A 22,416-nucleotide genomic window follows, 5' to 3' on the forward strand; every position below is an offset into this window, starting at 1 on the left:
ATATATATATATATATATATATATATATATATAAAAGGCACCTCCAACGTTCCAACGAAGCCTCAAGCCAGAAACTTGAGGCGCCAGAGATATCCGATTTGGCCTGCAGTCAGTGTAGCTCCGCCCTCGCATGAAAACGCGATGATGTAGAGGGCGGGGCGGGGCGGGCCTGCAGTCACTGTACCTCTGCCCTCGCGTCAAAATGCGATGACGTAGAGGGCAAGGCGGGGAAGACACAACGCACGAGTTCCACAGATTCTGTGACAGCAGCGGGGAGTCCCACACATTCACTGACAGCAGCGGGGAGAGCGCTGCGAACTTTAATCATAAACTCGCAACCAAGGGACTGAGGGAGGGAGAGAGGGTGTGGAAATCGGAAGGGAGGGACAGAGGGGGAGGTCGATTACCTTGCTAGCGCCCGTTTCATTTTTATCCGAAACGGGCATTTCTAACTAGTATATATATATATTTATTTATTTATTTATTTTGTCACAAGACAGAAAGAGTCTATTTTCCATTGCTAGCAACAAAAAGGGAGTGTACAGGCATGAGCATGTGTGTGCTAAAGGAAGAAAGGGGCAGAGCTTCTAAGAAATTTGCAGTCTATCAAGAATGTTCTACATAGAAAATGTATATTCTCACCTGAAAAACATCCACATACCTACTAACATGATGTGAGAACACAAAATTTGAAAAGATATCAAGGGCCAAATCTTAGTACTGTAAAAAGAGATTTAGTCATATATTGGTGCTAAGGAACCCGCATCCTCCTAGCATGAGAACGAGAGTGAGGGCAGCAGTGTTTCAAGAGGAGCAAAGGGATGGTTAGCCTTGTAATAAGACAGTTGAAACCGAAGCATTCCACTGTGGATCTTTACAAGGGAAAGAACAAAATAAAAGAGCCAAGCAGCTTTTTGAACTACTAACCTACCACCCACACTCCCCTTCTCACTTACTAATTTCTTGTATAGGTTAATATACAAATCTCCCATCCCCAAAATCAATGTGTATGGGTTTTTTTTTTTTTTTTTTAGCAATTACCAACCAGTTATATTTCAAAATAACACTGTATTCTAAGCAAAATGTTTCTCCCCCTCCTCCCAGAATTCCCCTGAAGTTGTGATTGTCCAAGGAATTAAGCTAATGTAATAGCCCAACCCCTTGTCACCCTTAAAGCTATGCAAAAGTCTAGGCAGCAGCTCAACCTCATTAACACAATCAGATGTGGATTTTTCAATCTTCTCTTTGCAAGAGATTCATTACTTCCTCCTCAATGCCAACAGTGCTGCTATAGCCAGTATGGCAAAGGCAGCTGCTCCACCAAACAGCAGCACAGATTTTCCTTCTGGCATTAAGATTGGTTTCTCATCGTCTGAGGGGTCCACTACTTTACAGTCTTTTGATGGGCTTGGTGAAGCCTTGGTGCTTCTTGCCATCCCCACATCTGTTTTCTCTTCCATAGCAGATAAGATTGGCTGTGACTCCAGTGCTCCCTTTTCCTCATCCCTGGCAGCTTTTTGCAAGAGTTCACCCACTACAGGGAACTCAGCTTCAACTGGCTTATCTCCTTTCCCCTTCTCTCTTTCATGTTCTACAAATGAGGGTACAAAAGGTATTTCTTTTTCTTCTGCCTGAGCAATAACAACTGCAGACTGCAGCTGTGGAAGTGGGGCAGATACTGCAGGCTCAGTGGCCCTTGGAACATCCTCTATGATGAAAGCCTCAGTTGGTACTCTCTCAAGAGCAGCTCCTGTTTCTTCAACCACATCTGCTATCTCTTCTTTCTCCACATGCACAATATCAGAATTAGAAGAGTTGTTCTCACTTCTTTCCTCCCCACCTCCATTGCTGTCCAAGCTCTTGAGCTCTTCTGGATCCACTGCTATTTGCTGCCAAGATTCTGGTCCAATGGATACTGGCAAGCTCTCTGTATGCCAGCTCTGGCTTGTTGACAAAGAGGCTGGCATACTTTCTGATTGCCAAGAGGAGGTTACCGTCAAACTTTCTGACTGCCAAGAGGTGGTTACCGTCAAAGAATCTTGGGGGCTCACTGGTCCGGAGTTGTCACTGGTTAAAATGTAGATATCATTGCTGTCTTCAGCAAGGAGCCCCTGGTCATCCTCCTCTTCTAAATCCAGACTAAAGACTGTACCCTAGAGAAGACCGAAAGAAAAAACGATGGTCAGCAGCAATATAATACTCAAAACCACCAACAGATTCAAACACCAAAAGTTATTTCTCAATACTGTAACAAAGCAACAAAATGTACCTACCAACATGTACAAATGGAAATTTGCATTCATTTTTACAAGGAGAATTTCAGTTTAGCTTGCTCAAAATGCTGGCTGAGTTGAATCTTTTCCCTTGGGGTATACCTCAAAGAAGGAAAAACATGCTACTTACCTATAAAAAGCGTTCTACAGATAAGCAAAATGCAAGTCCTCACTGATGGGTGACCACACTGAGGAAGCCCGGCACAAGACAGCTTCTCTAGCTTAGTTGAATTCAGAAGCTTTTGAGAAGCCAATCAGCATGCACATTACGTCCCATCTATTTGTGTAGCTAAGGGTGGGCAGAGACTGACCCTGTCTGGTGGCTAATGAGACCCTCCCCCTCCTCTGCCCCTGGTCTCACAAATTCTCCCACCCCCCAAACTCCACCTTCTCTGCTCTACCTGTGAACCTTCATTGGCAGTAGCAGCAGCAATACATCGGGCCCACAGGCTTCCCTGCTATGCCCAACCCTCGCTGACATGACTTCCTGTTTCCTATTTGGTAGAATAGGGAGCCAAAGAGGAGTGAGACAGATGTAGGACAAGGGTGGTGGTGGTAGGGGGGGGTGTTTGGAAGGCCCACTCACCAACTGCTGTCAAGCAGGAACTACATTAATCTTTACTAAAGCTTATTGTAGAATAAAACAGGGTGGGTACACAAGAACTTCTATTCTGCTGTCCATAGAAACTATTTGCTACAGGTAACTAATCTCTGAACACAAGTAAGATAGCAAGTCCTTGCTGACAGCACACCTTAGCTACAGGCTGCATTCAACAGAAAAAGGAGAAATAACAAAACTTAAGAGTACTACATCAGGCACATAACAACATATTTTGGTGTCAACCAGTTTTTTCCATCTTTTTTTTTTTGGAAGATAGCCAGGACGTGACTGAAATGCAGACTAGCCAAACCTACTGTCAGGCTGGAAGTCTCTTTTTAAAGGGTAGAGAGATGTAAATGTATGGACACAGAAGTCCTTTTTGCAGCTTTGCAAATTTCCTCCATGGAGGCTAACACCTCAAATGGGTTAGGAATAGTCATAGCTCTGACATTATGAACCTTGACATAACCCTCATGAGTCAAACCTACCTGGGTACCCACAAGGAAATGCTACCCAATTGGATATAGTGTGTTTGGTAATGGTATGTTGGGGTGGTGTGTTTGTTTTAACTTTTAACCCCCCCCCCCCGGTTTATTAGGGTGAAAAGAAATAAAAGGTTGGATGGACTGTCTAAAGGCTTTAGTCCACTCAAAGTTGAAAGCTAAGGCTCATTTGCAATCTAGTGTGTGCAAGATGCTTTCACTGACAGTGGTGAGGTAGACTTTGTACCCAAGATCCTTCAGTGTTGGTGTCTCTCCTTCAGGCAGTGTATGGATTCTGAGAACCTGCTAGAGTTCCTGCTGTACTAACAGTAACTATGTTAAAGCCACAGCAAAGCATTCAGCAGAGAGTTGCTTTTCAAAAGGCTGCCAATGTAAAAGGTGCAAGAAATACAGTAGGAGTGGCCACATCCTCTTCAATCAATTGGGGTACATAAAAGGCCTTGTCTTGGGTTCCTGGAACCTGTCATATCCTCTCTGGCAATGTGAAGAAAGGATAAGCAGTCCTCACGCTCACATCACATTCTAATGAGGTACTGTGTCAGTACACCTTGGCCTCCACCCCATGTTTGACATGAAAAGTTCTCCAAATATGAAGATGAAGACAAATCCTCTCTCTTATTTGGGTAGGGAGTCAGGTAATATATGCTCCCAATGGCCTCTATCAATGCTCGGCATCAAGGGTAATCAATAAGGACACATTCCTAGCTTCCAATGCAGTTGCTGGAAGACCATGTCAGTAGACCATGGAGACCAGCTCCGCTGACATGGATGTTTACAGGCAAGACTCAGAACCACCAAAAGTCCATTCATTCTCAATGAAGACTTTCTTTGACAGCTGTGAACAAAAATTACCAGAAGCACTGTGAGGAGTTTTCTACAGATCAGTGTGAATAATAAGAACAGATCATGTCTAGAGTGGACACACCAAAGTGGGTCCCTGAGTTCACCAAACCCTTGTTTGCTGATAATGAAACTTGACTTCAAAGAGGGAAGGTGGACTTGGAAGTGAGTGTCTTTCAAAGATTCTAGCCAATTTAAGGTGATTATTAATTTTTAATGATCTGACACCCATAGGGCTGGTTCCTATGAAATATCGGATATGAATAAGGCTAATGAGTTGATAAATCTATAAACAAAAAGATCAAGAAGGTGAACTTGAGACAGGGGTGTGTGGGCTTAAGAAATTCCAGGAGGTTAAGAAATTTTGTATTGGGGTTTGCTAGGTTATCTAAGTGCAGGTTAATATCTCCTAATAGAAGGCTATTAGAGTGGCTGACAAATATTTAAAATAAAATCAAAGAGGCCATCCTCTGCCAGATGCCAATTTCCAGGTGGACAATAAAAGAGGCAAATACAGGGGGAGTGGCTAAGATGACGCCGACACACTGAGAGGAGTGAAGCTGCTCGGAATAGTTTGCTGAGGTTTCCTAAAAACTTTGATTCCTGTTTGCCATTATGCCAAATACCAAAAGAAAGGGGATAGTAAGGACTTTACCGTTACCTGCCCTTGCCTCTTCCCCGAAACAGCAAACCCTTGACAGCTTCACTCTCCAGTGCCCACAGAACAAAACCAGAGAAAGTTCTGCTTTGTGTACCGAGGGAGGAACCTCAACGCCTTTGGAACATGAAACAACGCTATCTCCTCCGGAAACCGAGATACCACCATGCCCCGCCATGTCGTGGGAAGAGAAGGCGGGCCCCAAGAACGCGGAAGGCACTTGTATTGGGGCCTGTGGTAATGGCTTTTCATTGGAGCGATTAACGGCAGTATCTGAGATCTTGGACAAGAAGAGATTATTGAACCCTCCCGTGGTGGTTATGCTAGATATCCTCTGGCAGGCAATTGAGAGACTGAATTCCTCGATTACAAAGTCAACTCAGGAAACAACGAATCTGGTTTCAACGGTGGAACAGCTCTCCAAGTCGATGGACACATTAAAGCAGGACTTTAATGATCAGGTACAAAAATATCAAACTGATGTTTCCAATATTAAGGACGATATATCAGCAGTTATGAAAGGCAATTTGGTTATACGTCAGAAAACAGAACAAATTGAAAATTATAATAGACATCTGAATATGAGGATACTAAATTTCCCAAGGCCTGTTGGAGTCCTTCCCTTACAATTATTCAAAAAATACCTAATTGAAAATTTAAAGATTTCCGCTCAAAATATTCCTCCTATAAATAAGATATATTTCCTTCCTGTAAAGAAGAAGCAAGGGCAGTACCATGAAGATATGGAACAGACCCAGGAAGAGGAGAAATTTGATGGCTTAAGAGACATTTCTTTGATTTGGGAGGACTCATTATCAGAAGTAACAAAAAGGAATACATTATTGGTCTCATTTGTATTTGAGCAGGATTTCAATGCCGTTCTGAAGTTGTATTTTAAGAATGCTCATCAAAGGTTCTGTGGCTAAAAATTAAGGATATTTCTAGACGTTACTAGATCTACTCAAGATAAACAGAAGAGTTTTCTGGATATGAGAAAAAAATATAAAAATATGTGTGTGAAGTTTTTTGGCCAATGATGATGTACTGGCCCAGTGAGTGCTGTGAAGACAGAAGTGACAATGTTTGCTTGAGCACCCGGGGTGCTTTGAGGTTTTTTCCTCCTCGTTTGCATTTTTACATTGTAAGTGGACCCAGTAGCATTATAATCTACAGTTTTTGTTTAAAGAGGTTTGAGATTCTGTAGAAGAATTTTTTGAGTGCATACGAGCTGAGTCACTGCACATTCTGTTCCAGGATCAGGGTCACAGTCTTTATTCTTGGCTGATGAAATGCACTAAACGACTTCAACAGAGAACCATGTTGATAGCTTCATGCTTTTGATTCAAATTTGGTTAGTTTAAGGTCTGTGATACACATATTAAATTGTGGCAGGGCTATACTCCTTACAGCACTGCAAGCAACAATTACGTGTACCCATTATGAATAAGGTCTTGTTGCACAGAGTGCACTTTTAAGCTACTGGGGGCTTTTTTCTGGAATGTGTCACAAAAAAAAAAAAAAAGAAAAAGACAGCTCCAGTGAAATCAAATTACTTGATTCTGAAACATTCACTTGACTGGGGTGCCCCAGGCCCTTAAAGGAGGCCTGACTGGACAGTCAGAAAACGAAGGAAAACTTAAAACCAGCTGATAGCCTAACTAAGGCACTACTATGGTGCCGGGAACATGCACAACATCAACAGGACTCAAGGAAAAGTTTAAATTGGAAAAAAATCTGAAAAATCACATCTTGAAGAGGAACAAAAAAGTGGCTTGTCTGACCAGCTGCGCAGAAAGATGAAGACTGATGTGGTGCCTGTGGGCACAGACATACATCTGTGGTAGCCTTCTCAAAAATTCTGGATGCATTTAAGCTGAAGAAGCTTCCCTATGCCAAGCTCCGTTGGTGATATCACCCATTGGTGAAGACTTGCTATCCTGCTTGTCCTCTGAGAAATAAATCTTCACTCAAGAACACACATTTTGACTGATTTTCATAACTGTCCAAACCTCTACCAAATCTATTCATGAACACCAGGCCACACAGTACTGTAGCTTTATGACCGATTCAACAGAGAATTTGAAGGCAGCTGGGTGCAACAAATTGAAGAAGAGATCCCAACATTACATCTCTCTATATAAAAAGCAACACCAACGTTCTATGAAGCCTCCAGCTGGAAGTGTGAAGGGGGCGAGATATCCGGTTTCCCTATGAGTGTCTGCCCCGCCCTCTCTGTAACACAGTCAGTGAAGGAAAACAGCAGAGCACGAAATGAAATCGCTGGCTCTGTAATAGTGAAGGACTCAGAGGGGGGAGGGGAGAGAGGCCAGAGGGCAGGGACACACACACTCCCACATGCACACAGAAGAAAACATTGCTAGCCCCCGTTTCATTTGCATCAGAAACGGGGCTTTTTTACTAGTAGAAAATATTTTACTTTTTATTTAAATGACATTCTGATAAATTGAGACATCAAAATCAAGTTCTATTTATCTTTAAAGACAATTGGATTTCTCCATGTCATACTGCACATGCTACATAAATGTGGTAGTCGCAGAAGTAGAGGTTTCATAAGTTGTTACGTACATGGAACGTTTTCATTAAATAATCTCCACATAGAGAATATATAAAACTACAGCCTTAGAAAAGTGCTAAATGAAAATGAAATGCCAAGATATTTTTATGTTTAGGCACAGAATGAGAAAAAAGCCCTACCACAAGATTTCTGATTGCTAAAAGAAACATTTAGATAATATTCGTGTGTCCTTCATAGTGGGAAAGAAGAGATGTTCTTGGCAGTAACCTTTGCAAAAAGTCACTAGCCCCTCTTTTCTAAGCTCATAACTTGGGTTTTCATGAAAAAGACACAACTTGATTGTGATTCTGTTATTCCTTTTTTTTTTAAGTTTTACTCACAGGTTGGCTTTCTTCTATCTCCAAAAATAAATTGTTATATATATTTTCATTGTGACTATACCCTTGGCCACAGCCCATTTCTGCAGCAAAAGTGTGAAAATTGAGGTAATTATCTAGCACATTTGCATAGCTTTAAATAGATCTGCATATTAAATAAGTTGTATTTTACTTTACAAAAAGAAAAAGGTTTTAACATTTCTTGTGTGTCTGGTTAATTTGATTCTTTTGAGAGGGAAGGGATCTTAGTGATCAGTGCTGGGAAGACAGAAAGGGTGATACATGAAGGGTAAGGGAGGAGACTGGGGATGGAGAGGATAAGTGAATCTCAGAGACAAGGAAAGGGGGACTGAGGAATGGACAAGGAGGAGAAGTAAAGAAAATAAGAAAGCAGGAAGAAGGATCATGAAAAGAGGGAAGGATAATGATGGTAGAATCAAAGGGAAGGATCCAAGTTCAGGAGAGAGAACCCATTTACACATTTCCTCCTGATGCTGATTCCTTCTCTCATCAACTTGTATCCTGCATTCATCCCAATAGTTTCTTCACTCATATACCCTCCAATTTTCTGACTTTCTTTGCACCCCTCAATTACTTCCTTCTCCCTTCAGTCATTTTTTCCCTCACATCCCATAATCCTCTCACTTACTCTATGCTGGCTTGGAGCTAGGAGCATGGCAACAATACAGCATCTCAGGCCAAATCTGTATCCTCTACAACTGAGGGCCTGTGTGACATTTGACCCAAGCAGTATGGAGTGCAACACAACAGAGAGCAGCAAAGGAGGAGGAGGATGTGGCCTGAGGTGCTATGCCAACTCACATGCACTAGGTGTGACACACATGTATGGAGCACAAGAGGAGTAGAGGCTGACCACAGACTGAACCAACTCGGGAGATAATGCTGGGAAAAATGCTTTATTGATTATTCAAGGGACTCGACACAGTCCGTGTTTCAATGCACCAAGGTGTCTGCCTCAGGGGTCACAAAGAAAATTCAGAGGAGAAAAAAAACCAACAGCATGGGGGCAATTAGGAATATAGCAAATTTCCCTCTCCTCCCCCCCCCCCCCCCCCCCCGGTATCCAGTGTCTCTCCTGCTTCCTCATTTCCCTTACGGTCTCTGCATCATTTCCTCTCCCCCCACCCCGTCCCTTCACTTCCTCCCTTCCCCAGGTGGTCCTTTTAAACTAAACACTTTTGATTAATAACAAATCTCTACTAAATAACAAATATGACAGCTTGATTCTGAGTCTATATCCCTGGTACCTTAATTTAAGGAACTTCAAAAGACTATCTTTTCCAAACCATGACACAAATAAAATTTGCCTTTTCTGCTCTACCTCCTAAAAAAGCATGCACTATCCCCCTCATTTCATAACTGGTTGCTTAATTATGCTTCAATTATGTGGGTAAATTTACAGCATACTGTCAGCCATGCAGGCAAATGCGTACTTACATGCACAGATGGCAGCATTACACCTAATAGTTATTCTGTTAATTATGCACTCAAATAGCATAGTGCACAACTATTAGAGGAGCACAAACAGGGCATAGGCAGTGCCAACATTTAGGCAAGCAACTTATAGAACACTGCAAGTTGCAAATATTTATGCGAGCCATAAACCTGTCATAAATGTTTGTGCCAACATGTAAAGTATGCTGAGACCAGGTTTACACTAATATTCTATAAGGGCACGTGAATGCCCAATAGTCCTCATAGCAATGGCTCCGAAAGTTGTCCTGGGATTGGAACCCCCAAGGTCAGGTTTTCAGGATATCCACAATGTGTATTCATGAGAGATTTGTATGCAGTGGAGGAGATGCATGCATATCTCTCATGAATATTCATTGTGGATATCCTGAAAACCTGACTGGCTGGAATTCCCCCAGGATAGCTTTGAGAACCACTACTTATAGAACAGGCTCATTACCCATGTTAACAGGCTACAGAAATGGAGGCACCCAGTTACAGACTTGCCTCCTATATGCCTGATTATAACTTGTTTACAATGCTTGCTCCTCTAAAAACAAGAGCATATTTGGTAAAGCGAAGTTACTTACCTGTGGCAGGTGTTGTCCAAGGACAACAAAACAGATATCCTTAAATTTACACTTGGGGCAATGTCATCCCAATGGAGCCCAGTGCAGATGCTGTCCAGCGCACTATACCTTTAAGAGGCTTTTGATAGTGCTCTCACCACGCACACATAAGTGTCTTCCCATAGCTAAAAAATAATTCAGCTCCAAGGGGAGGTGGGAGAGGTGTAAGGATACCTGTCCTGCTGTCCATGGAGAACACCTACCACAGGTAAGTAACTTTGCTTTCTCCGAGGACAAGCAGGACAGACGTATCCTTACATTTGGGAATCCCTAGCTACCAGGCTCACTGAAAAACAAAAATACCAGAGCAAGGGAGTCTTCCAACAGCAAGATTAACTTGAATATACAAACTGGTGTAGCCTGGAACAGAATAAAATGGGGCCTATGAGCGTGGAGTTGGATTCTAGACACTGAACAAGTTCTGTAGGACTGTCTGGCCAAACCAACTGTCATGTTGGGTACTTTGCTCAAGGCAGTAATGAGATGTGAATGTGCGGATGGAAGACCACATTGCAGCTTTGCAGATCTCCTTGGAGGATAACCTCAAGTGGGCTACCAACATAGCCATGGCTCTGACATTGTGAGCCGTGACATGGTCCTCAAGGGTAAGCCCAGCCTGGGCATGAGAAGGAGATGCAATCTGTTAGCCAGTTGGACAAAGTGTGCTTATCGATAGAAGTTCCCATCCTGGGATCAAAAGAAACAAAAAGCTGGGTGGACTGTCTATGGGCTTTAGTCTACTCCAGATAGGCTAAGGCTTGCTTGCAGTCCAAGGTGTGCAGCGCACTTTCACCAGGATGGGCTTGCGGTTTGGGGAAGAACATCAGCAGAACAACTTACTAGTTAAGATGGAACTGACACCACCTTAGGAAGGAACTTTGGATGAGTGTGGAGAACTAGCTTGTTATGATAGAATCGTATATAAGGTGAACAGGCTACCAAGGCGAGTTCACTGATTCTGGGAGCTGAAGTGACAGCCACCAAAAACCACCTTCCAGATCAAGGTACTTCAGGAATCAAGAGGTTTAAGAGGAGCTCTCATCAGTTGGGTAAGGACAATGATGGGATCCCATGACACAGTGGGAAGTTCGAGAGTGGGCTTTGTCTACTTCAAACCTCTCATGAACCGAAAAACTAGAGGTTGTACAGAGATGGGTTGCCCCCTACAAGGTGGTGATAAGTACAGATTGCAGAAAAATGAACCCTTACAGAGTTGGTCTTTAAACCAGCCTCCGAGAGGTACAGGAGGTATTCAAGCAGTTTTTGTGTAGGACAAGTAAGTGGATCTATGGCCTTACCCTCACACCAGACAGCAAAAAGTGTAACACAGTGGAATATTTCCTGGAAGCCAGCAAGATTCTGGAGACACCCTAAAGAAGATCCAAGGACAAATTCTACACTCTCAGGGCTAGGGTCTAGAGGTTGGGATGCAGTGATGAGGGTAAGAAAACAGTCCAACCTTCACGGTTCCTCGGAGGACAATTCCAGAGAAAAAGATCTGCCTTGGCCAGTAAGGGGCGATTGGGATCATGGTTCCTTGATATTGCTTGAATTTCAACAAAGTCTTCCCTAGTAGAGGAATGGGAGGATATACATACAGACGACCTTTCCTTCAGTGCAGGAGGAAAATGACTTTTCCCCCAGTGCAGGAGGAAAGCATCTAATGCTAGCTTGTTGTGTGATCTCATTCTGGAGCAGTACTGAAGGACATTGTTGTTGAGGTCAGTGGCAAAGAGGTCCACCAAGAGAGTATCCCACACTTCAAAGATTTTGCACGCTATGCCCATGTTGAGAGACCACTCATATGGCTGCTTGATTCTGCTCAGCCTGACAGACAATTGTCTTTTCCCACCAGGTATGTGGCTATGAGTACTGTGTCGTATTTGAGGGCCCACTGCCACATCCCAACCGCTTCCTGACACAAAGGGTAGGGTCCCATACCCCCCTGCTTGTTGACATAGTACATTGAAACCTTACTGTCCATTTGAATTAGGATAATTTAGTTTGTCAGCTGATCTCCAAAAGCCTTTAGAGCATTCTATATTGTTCACAATTCCAGGAGATTGATATGGAAAGTCACTTCCTGGGAGGACCAGGCCCCTGAATATGAAGCCCATCTACATGAGCTCCCCAACCCAGGCTGGATACATCTTTGGTAAGTATTTCTTCAGGAGGCGGAATTTGGAATGGAAATCCCAAGGTCAAATTGGATCAAATTATCCAGAGTGCTTGACCTGTGGCATGACCTCAATGACATCCATAGATTCCCCGTGGGCTGATGCCACTGAGAAGCTAGGGTCCATTGGGTGCGCCAAGGGTGTAACATGTACTGTGGGGCCATGTGGTCTAATAATCTCAACACCTGCTGAGCTGTTACCTGCTTGGAGCTGCAAACCTGGTGGTGACTGCCATGAAAGCAGTCGCACAATCTTGAGGGAAAAAGGCTCATAAACAGCCATAATGGGTAAGACCAATGGTCCATCTAGCCCACTATCCTGTTTCCAACAGTGGCCAATCCAGGTCACAAGTACCTGGCAGAAACCCAAATAGCAGCAACATTCCATGCTACCAATCCCAGAGGTAAGCAGTGCCTTCCTCATGTCTATCTCAATAGCAGACTATGAACTTTTCGTCCAGGAACTTGTCCAAACCTTTTTTTTAACCCAGATGTTACCACATCCTACGGCAACGAGTTCCAGAGCTTAACTATTCGTTGAGTGAAAAAAATGTTTCCTCCTATTTGTTTTAAAAGTATTTCCCTGTAACTTCATTGAGTGTCCCCTACTCTTTGTACTTTTTGAAAGAGTAAAAAATTGGCTTGAGCATGCACCGTGTCTAGCAGGGATCCTATATACTTAATTACTGAACGGATCGAAGATGGGACTTTGGGTAGTTGATTACAAACCCTAGCAGTTCCAAAGCCCGGATAGTTCTCTGCTTTGGAGCTTGGGCACCCTCCTGCAATGTGATCTTGACCAGCCCATCGTCCATGTAGGGAAACACATGCACTCCCAGCCTGCACAGCAACACTGTGACTGCTGAAAGACATTTTGTAAATAAATACTCTGGGTGAGGAAGAAAGGTTAAATGGAAGAATGCAGTACTGGTAATGGTGTTTCCCTACTAGGCATCTGAGGTATTTCCGGTGACCGGGGAAGTATATGGTTGTGGGTATATACATCCTTCAAGCCCAGAGAGCATTGCCAATCGTTTTCCTGAATCATGAGGAAAAGGATGCCCAGGGAAACCATCCTGAATTTTTCTTTGACCAGGGCCCTTAGGCCTAGGATGGGACAAAACCCCCCACATCTTCTTGATTAGGAGAAAATACCTGGAATAGAATTCCTGCCCTTCCTGCCTTGGTGGGATGGGCTCGACTGCATGGGCCTGGAAAAGGGCAGAGTTCCTCTTCAAGTACCTGCTTGTATTGGTGAGACATAACACCTTTAGAGGACAATTTTGAGGTTTTAATTGCTAATTGAGAGCATATATTGCACAAACTATTTGGAGAATCCATCAGAGGTTACAAGGGGCCACCTTTCTTGTAAGAAATTCAGCCTCCTGCCTACTGGTACGAATACTTTGATGGTGGTTATCCTCTCCTGGAGTCAGTCAAAAACTTGCTGGTTCCAGGAGGGGATAACCACTTTTGACTGGGTGCAGGCTGTGACTTTTGTAGACGCTGCTGGCAGGCCCAAGGGCATTGGATACACAGCTTTTCACAGCGCTCAGCAAAATTGCTGCTGTATTACACAGAATGCTAAAGTCAGGGCTTTCAGAAAGATTCAGCCCTTAGCAAAAGTATAGAAAATGTTGAGCCTTATAGCTATGCAGTTCATAGGTCATAAATGACCTGTCAGTAGTCAGAAAAGAGCAAATCAATTCAAGATCGCTGTTGGATCAACTTTATGCCCTTGTCTTCAGAGAATGTGGCGCAAGCACTTAACAGGTTTTCCAAAACGTTTTGTAAACTAGATATTTGCCCTACCTATTGTCTTCTCCACCATCCTGTTTTCTTACTGACCTCGCATCTCACCTAAATTTTATGCTTCAGGAAGGATTTTTCCCAAAGGACCATGGTAGTATACTTCTTACCCAATACCTAAGGACCCGAAGAAAAAAGCAAATATCATTGATAACTATCGTCCAGTTGCTTCTATCCCACTACTAATCAAACTAATGGAAAATTTGGTCACCAATCAGCTGACTTGTTACTTGGACAAATTCAATATTCTTCATGAGTCACAATCAGGTTTCCGCACCTAACATAGAACTGAAACAGTTTTGATTACTATGTTGTCCAATTTTAAAAAAACAATCTCTGTTGGCAAACATATCCTTCTGCTGCAATTTGATCTGTCCAGTGCGTTCGACACGGTAGACCATAACATCCTAATCCGTATTTTAGATAAATTCGGTATCGGTGGCAATGTGCTAAATTGGTTCAAGGGATTCCTATCTTCCAGGTCTTATCAAGTCAAAGTGAACTCCACTCTTTCACCACCTTGGAAACCCCTCTGTGGAGTGCTGCAAGGATCCCCTTTAAGTCCGACGCTCTTCAACATTATGATGATTCCTCTCGCTAATGCATTATCTAAACATGGCCTCAATCCTTTTATTTATGCTGATGATATAACCATATCCATCCCTTTTAAGACCTCATTGTCTGAAATTTCTGGCATAATCCAAGACAGTTTTTCCATTATAGAATCCTGGGCTAATGCATTTCAATTTAAACTCAACAAGGATAAAACACAATGTATTGTTTTTTTCTTCACCACATAACAAGACTATTCCAAAAGCTTTGATTACTCCTGATTCTACCCTCCCAATCTCGAGCAGTTTGAAAATTCTGGGGGTGACGTTGGACAGCTATCTATCGCTTGATAGTCATGTCAAGCAGATTACAAAAAAAATGTTCTTATCTTTGTGGAAGCTTAAACGCATTAAACAACTCCTGCCAAGAGATATTTTCTGATCCGTGATACATTCATGGTCCTAAGCCACAACGACTACTGCAGTGGTTTATTCGCTGGCTGTACACACTATATTCTGAAGAAGCTCCAGACGATTCAAAACACCGCGGCCAGACTAATCTTTGGAAAAACTCGCTTCGACAGTGCGCAACCTCTCAATGAGAGTCTTTACTGGCTGCCCATTCGAGCCCATATTGTATTCAAAATCTGCGCATTAACACATAAAATCATCTACAAGAAGCACCAGTTTACATGTGTGATTTGATTGATTTACCACCCAGAAATTCATCAGTGTCATCTCATACTTTTCTTCTTCTGCACTATCCTGCCTGCAGGAATCTAAAGTACAAGTCAATCTATGCTTCATCCTTTTCGTACACCAGCCCGCAATCCTGGAATGCCTTGCCGAGACAATTGAAAGAGACAACGGGTCACCCAACTTTCAAAAAATTACTAAAAACTTATTTGTTTAGTAGAGCCTATCCCACTGTCCCCAATACTCTTTAATCCCCTAATTCCGTTTTGTCAGTTTTCCCCACTTTTTGCCTTATGTCTGCTTCCTCTTGTTTCTCCCGATTTCCCATCCGTATTCACTTATTTGGCTGCTTAAGTTACTGTATTTGTTACTTTTTATTTAACTAGTATATCCTGCTGTATTATGTAATTTTCTTGTAACTTTGTTAGCCACATTGAGCCCGCACATGCTGGGAAAATGTGGGATACAAGTGAACCAAATAAATAAATAAATAAATAAATAAATAAATATGACCAAATCGGAAGCTATGTCAACAGATAAATCCTTATTGTAATGCTGGGGTGGAGACTTCCCTTTGATATGGGTGCATTAGACATCTGGATATCCAGATACTTAGGTAAGGCACACAAGGCAACTGGACTGTGTTAATATCACTCACCTGCTTTACTTTACTAAATTACAACTGACAGCTTTACCATTTTCCCTGAGCAGCAAAATAAGCCTATATTGAATGATGCTCTTCCCCAAATGGCCATATGTTCTCCAATATGCCCCAATCAAGTTATTACATAAGGATTTACATATTCTAAACAGAGTGGTCACCAGCTATATTAGGGGAGACAAAAAGCCCAAGTTGAAGATAGGATTATTTAAGAATTGGTCTCAGGCAGGTTTGGGATCACCTAATATATATAAATTATATAACTGGGAATGTCTACTACAACATCTAAGGGATTGGGCTCTGCTCTTGGAGGACCACACCCCTTGGTTATGGAGATAGACCTTTTCTCTCCTTTACATCTTAATTATATCCTACAGATTCCTGCAGATAAACAACCCTCCAGCTTAAAGACTAGTGTCTTAAGACCTTGAAGGAGGCCTGGCTTATGTTATTGACTACCTGGCATCTTAATTTTCATCCTTCCAATTTGTTACCCATTACTGGCAACCTGGATTTTTCCCCCCAGGTATGATGCGCGAGACCTTTCGTAGATGGGCAGAAACCAGGCTTTAGCACACTAGCACAGGTTCTGAAGGATGATGGACCATGGTATAATTTCCTCATTTATTACAGCATGCTTTTGTACATGAACGACCAGTTTGCATATCTACAAACTTCACATTATGTACACTCACTGAATCAGAGCACCCTCTCTACAGAAGATACATTTTTTGTGGAAGATGTACCCAAACAACCTTCTGTGTCTCTGCTACATAAGGCTCTACATCACATTTCCCCTTAAAATCACATGCTGTGTTTGTATGTAAATGGAACACCAAACTAGATTTGGGATTGGGAGTTGCAGATATTAGCAGGGCCTTGTATTTTATTCCTAAAGTCCTGCAAGAGTTATTTTCATACTCTTACTAGAGCTTAATTTTCTCAGATACAACTACATCATGCAGGGTGTGTAGTGACCACTTCTTGTCTCAAATGTGGCATTCTAGAATGCACGTTCTCTCATGCATTGTGGTCTTGCTCTCACACACAAACAAACTCCATCCCCACCCTGTCCCCACAAATTCAGTTAATTACTGTTACTGCAAATTTACTGCATGTCACCGTCCCCATGGCATTCTCTACTGCAGATTACAAGCCTCCAAAGCTACCCTCTGTAACATGCTATTAAGACGGATTGTCCCAAGAAGATAACTGATAATCTGAGAGAGGCTGAATCCCAGCAACTATCAGAAGATAAGACTATTGTTCTCTAGAAAGAGAGAGTCTGATATGTACAAACTGGGAGAGGAACCTTGGGATTATAGAATCTGAGGATCTCAAGGCTGCAAAACAATGTGAAAAGGTGGTAGCCATAGACAATGTTGCAGGGCTTCGTTGAAAGAGGAATCACCAGTAGAAAAAAGGAGGTGTTGGTGCCATTGTACAAGTAGTTGATGAGGCCCCACTTGGAATATTGTGTTCAGTTCTGGAGACCATATCTTGCTAAAGACATAAAAAGGCTTGAAGTGGTCCAGAGGAAGGCTAAAAAACAGGTATCAGGATTGTGCCAAGCAGCGGCGTAGCAAGGGCGGGGTGGTGGGGGCGGTCCTCCCCGGGTGCATGCTGCTGGAGGGTGCAGAGAGCAGCCGTGCGCCTGTCGGCTCCGCTGGTTTCCTGCTCCCTCAGCCCCAGAGCAGGTTACTTCTCCTCTTGTCGGCTCCTGTACCAGCTGCTCCATAGAGCAGTCCTTGATTTCATCAAGGAATATTACCTCCCTAGAATGCCCTGATGTTACATTTACCCAGTCAATATTGGAGTAATTGAAATCATCCATTATTATTGTGTTGCCCAATTTGTTAGCCTCCCTAATTTCTGTTAACATTTCTACATCTGTCCATTCATCTTAGCCAGCTGGACAGTAGTACACTCCTTATCACTATCCTTTTCCCCTTTAAACGTGGCATTTCAATCCATAGGAATTCCAAGATGTGCTTTGTTTCCTGCAGAACTTTCAATCTATCTGATTCAAGGCCCTCCTTAACACACAATGCTACCCCCTCCACCAATTCAATCCATCCTATCACTATGGTATAATTTGTACCCTGGTATGACAGTGTCCCACTGGTTATCCTCCTTCCGCCAAGACTCAGAGATGCCTGCTATATCCAATTTTTCATTTAGTGCAATATATTCTGTCTCTCCCAACTTATTTCTTAGGCTTCTGGAATTCACATATAGACATTTCAAATTGTTTGCTGTTCCTATTTACATCTTGCTCAGCTGTTGACAGTGTTAATTTGCAATCTTTTGTTTGCTTTTTATTTAAAGACACTTGGTCTACTATGGTCTCTATTGCAACCTTAATATCTTCCCTGTTTTGGTAATATCTTTGAAAGATACCTTGTCCGGAAAAATGCATTTCTGAATGACTGTTGGCCTTCCCCTAGGTTCTAGTTTAAAAGCTGCTCTATCTCCTTTATAAATGCTAATGCCAGCAGCCTGGTCCCACCCTTGTTAAGACGAAGCCCATCATTCTGGAATGATGAATAGGCTCCCCCTTCCCAAGAATGTTGCCCAGTTCTTTACAAATCTAAAACCCTCCTCCCTGCACTATCGCCTCATCCACGCATTGAGACTCCGGCGCTCTGCCCGTCTCTTAGGCCCTACATGTGGAACGAGGAGCACTTTGGAAAATGCTACTCTAGAGGTTCTGGATTTGAGCTTTCTACCTAAGAGCCTAAATTTAGCTTCCAGAACCTCTCTCCCACATTTTCCTGTCATTGGTACCCACATGTACCAAAACAGCCGGCTACTCCCCAGCACCATCTAAAATCCTAGGTGACGTGTGAGTTCCACAACCTTCGCACCATGCAGGCAAGTGACCAGGCAATCCTCACGTACACAAACCACCCAGCTATCTACATACCTAATAATCGAATCACCAAATAGAACAGCCATCCTAACCCTTCCCTCCTGGGCAGAAGATCCTCAGTGCAAGAGGATATTGCATCCCCTGGTGGGCTGGTCCCAACTACAGAATTATTTCCAGCAGCACCAGGTTGATGCTCTCCTTTTAGAAGACCTCCCTCCTCCAAGGCAGCACAGGGGCTGTCAGACTAAATTCTCTAGAAAATCCCTCTAGGCCTCCTCTATGTATCTCTCTGTCACCCTCAGCTCCTATAAGTCTGCTACTCTAGCCTGAAGAGAACAGACCTGCTCCTGTCCACCCTGCTCCTGAATGGCGAGTCCTAACAACTCAGAATTCTGTACATACCTGGTAACACTCGGTAACATTCCCCTAGAGGTTTGCTTTTATTTCTCTTGCGTACAGTTCCGTAGCCTCAGAGATCTTTCCTTTTTACCTTGCTCTGTACCTCTCCTTAGCTTCCTATAGTCTTGTCTCTTTCTTTCTTATATTTTTATAGATCCACTGGATAAAATGCAGGATAATACGATGATGGCAAGTATTCAGATACAATATGTCCCTGTCCCAGGAGGCTTATAGTCTGTCTTGGTGCCACTGGAAACAAAAAAATAATGATTTCCCAAGGTCACAAAGTGTAAGTTTAAGTGGGAACTGAATTCTGGTTTCCCCGAGTCTCACCTCACTGCTCTAACCACTAGGCTACTTCTTCTCAAGACACAGGTATCACACTGGTTCCTGTGTCTCTCCAGCAGCCACCCCTTTTTGGCCTCCTACTCTGTCCTCCCTGGGTTCCCACTCACTCTCTAGACCCTCAGCTTCTTAATTTCATGCACCCAACTGACAGCTGAAGGACTCTTGGGGTAGCTGGGTGTGCACATAGGCTGTGATGCACACTCTACTATATCTGAATTGGAAACCAAGGAAAGTCCCTGCATTTTGCTTCCAAAACACACATGGATTGCCACCCGAATGCCAAGTGAATTAAGGGACAAACCCTTTTCCAGCCCTTTCTATGGGGATCCAAGACTCACACCAGCATTCAATCAACCTCCAGATGCGCACATAATCCAAGGAAAGTGAAGGCCTATGCACCTTAAGCAGAGTAGCTACTACAGCAGGAACATAATTTCTGAGAGTTAAACTGTGCCTCTCAAGGTCCAAAGCCAGAAGGGATCTGGATCTTCCAGAAGTACCAGCCCCTGGGAAGAAGGAAGGTCAGCTGCAACAAAAAGCTTGACTAAATCCATGTACCAGGGATGGTATGGCCAATCTAGAGCTTCCAAGATCACCAGAAAGGGATGCTCTATCATCCTGCAGATTACCCAACTGTGACAGAACAGTGTATTTTAAGCCTGTAAAACGGCCTTAATTAATTCTTGGTATGTATTTTTCTAGTTTGGCCAGAACATGGTGCATGTTATGTTTCAAGCTGTTACAAAGAACTAACCTTTCTTTCTTTAGTCAACACAGATAAAGGAAATGCCTGCAGTGATGTAACCAGCTATTTTTTAAAACGTTGTTCTGGGCTCTGATTGGACCAGGAGCTCATTTTCATTTGGATTTTACTGGCTTTCCCCCCAGTCTTAGCCAGGAAGAAAAGAGAGGGATCTCTCTGCTAAGGCCTTGTAAACAGTTATTTATTTATTTGGATTTTTGCTCACACCTTTTTCAGTAGTAGCTCAAGGTGAGTTACACTCAAGCGCACTGGTATTTTTCTGTACCTGAGGCAATGGAGGGTTAAATGACTTGCCCAAGATCACAAGGAGCAGCAGTGGGATTTGAACTGACCACCTCTGGATGTCAAGATCGGTGCTCTAACCACTAGGCCACTCCTCCACTCCACATTTGATAACATGTGAGCAGCTATATGTCCTGATCTTCCTAGGTACTTTTCAGAACATAAACAAATATATAGATAATTGATCCATATTTCAGTTATATGTTATTTTTTGCACCTTTTTTTGTTCATTGTTCAATACTTTTAAGACAATAAACACTATTCAGTTTATTACCTCTGGACTGATAAAGAATCCTGGTGGTTTGCGTGTTGGGTCTGTGAGTGCTTTCTAGAAACTGTGGGACCACTAGGAGTGTGGCCCAGTAACCTAAACATCACTGGGTATAATTTGAGAGCAGGAGACTCACCCAGAGGTGGTTGGGACCAAGGCGGTTGGAGGAGGGTGCTAGTGTAGAGCACAAGCGGCAGCTGCAGGCAGACATGAGCTGTGCTGGGGACAGATCCTCTAAGTGGCCGCAGGGTAACCCCAGGCGGGTGGCTAGGCATTTCATGGTAGACCCTCTGTGATCCTGCAGATTACCCAACCAATCAGCGGCCCAAGGCTTTTTTATGCATTGATCCATACTGTCCCTTGTCCTTTTCTGTAGCTGAAGGTGGTGGGGCACCAAGCATTCCACCTCACTGCCATGAGATCAAACACAGGCTTCAGTCAGAGATCCCCCAGAAGCTGGAACTTTGCAGAATCCAACTACCACTCTCCTGGATTTAGAATTTTTCTATTGAGAAAGTTCACGCATATTCTCCACCTCTGCAAAGCATGCCTCAAAAAGAGCCAGACAATGGGATTCTGCCCAGATGTGCAACCTTGCAAGCTATTGCCGCACTTCTGGAGCCACCCAAGTTTCTGGCATATGTTACCACCGTGGCATTTTCCATCATTCGACACGCCTTCCCCTCCCAGCTGGGAAGAAAATGAAGGTGCACCAAACAAATGGCTCTCGCCTTCAACTGATGCTTCTAGAGGCAATCAGTACCCCTGGAACACCTGATTCAAACAGACAGTGAGGTCTTCAGTCCAACAGACTGGCATCCATCATCACCACCAACACTATCTATTCTGGGGGATCCAGAAGGACTCTTCTTAGGAGACCTGGATGGAACCACCAGAACAACTGGTCCTTGAGATGGCTCAGAAGATGAAACCTCAAATTAAACTTCTGCGACTTGGGAAATCAACAAAACAAAACAGCCTGTTGAGTTAAAGGGCACTGCTTCCAAGATTGCAGGCGTGGATTCAATAGCTGCAGATAATACCAGGTTCTTGGAGTCCGAAGGGAGAAGAACAGACCACTGGGACAGAAGTCTGCTCATCTTCCCACTTGCAGTGTCAAGAGACCCCCAGGTACTCCAAGACCTGAGATGGAACTAACTGATTCTTGACATAGTTCACTACCCAGCCAAGGCTCAACTTGCTGAAATCACTCTTGCTGTTGCCTAATAAGCGTGTGCTTCTGAGTCCACTCGTTAGTCAATTGTCCAGGTAAGGATGCTCTCAGATAACCTCCTTGCGGAGATAGGCCACCATGAGGCATATTTTCAAAGCACTTAGCCTTCCAAAGTTCCATAGGTTTCTATGGAACTTGGAAGGCTAAGTGCTTTGAAAATATGCCTCCATGACAACTATGACATTGGAGAAGGTCTGCAACACCGTAAACAGGCTGAAGGAACGAGCCCTGAACTGAAAATGTTGGACCAGTACACAGAACCACAGGAACCTTTTGTGCTGTTCCTTGAACACCATTTTTTTTATTTACTAAAATCTTATAGTCCGCACTATCTAGAAGTCATAATAAATAAAACATAATACAATAAAATGAACACAAAAGCAACAACAGTACAATTAAAATCTTTAAAAAAAAATAGACACCTGTAAATCATTTGCTTACCACCTACAAAGACACATCTGTAG

At 43.2% G+C, this 22,416-nt stretch overlaps 1 protein-coding gene across 6 annotated transcripts in view; it reads right to left on the reverse strand.

The window, feature by feature from the left end:
• Positions 1 to 440: 440 nt before the first annotated feature.
• BCL2L13 (BCL2 like 13) overlaps positions 441 to 22,416 on the reverse strand; it is a 104,375-nt gene continuing 82,399 nt past the window's right edge. For all 6 annotated transcript variants that reach the window (XM_030215110.1, XM_030215114.1, XM_030215112.1 and 3 more), the window contains exon 7: positions 441 to 2,153. In XM_030215110.1, the coding sequence (XP_030070970.1) occupies positions 1,260 to 2,153 (894 nt within the window). In that variant the 3' untranslated portion in view covers positions 441 to 1,259. The remainder of the gene's footprint in view (positions 2,154 to 22,416) is intronic.

This window comes from Microcaecilia unicolor, chromosome 9 (genome assembly GCF_901765095.1).
Source record: "Microcaecilia unicolor chromosome 9, aMicUni1.1, whole genome shotgun sequence".
Lineage (NCBI taxonomy): Eukaryota > Metazoa > Chordata > Amphibia > Gymnophiona > Siphonopidae > Microcaecilia > Microcaecilia unicolor.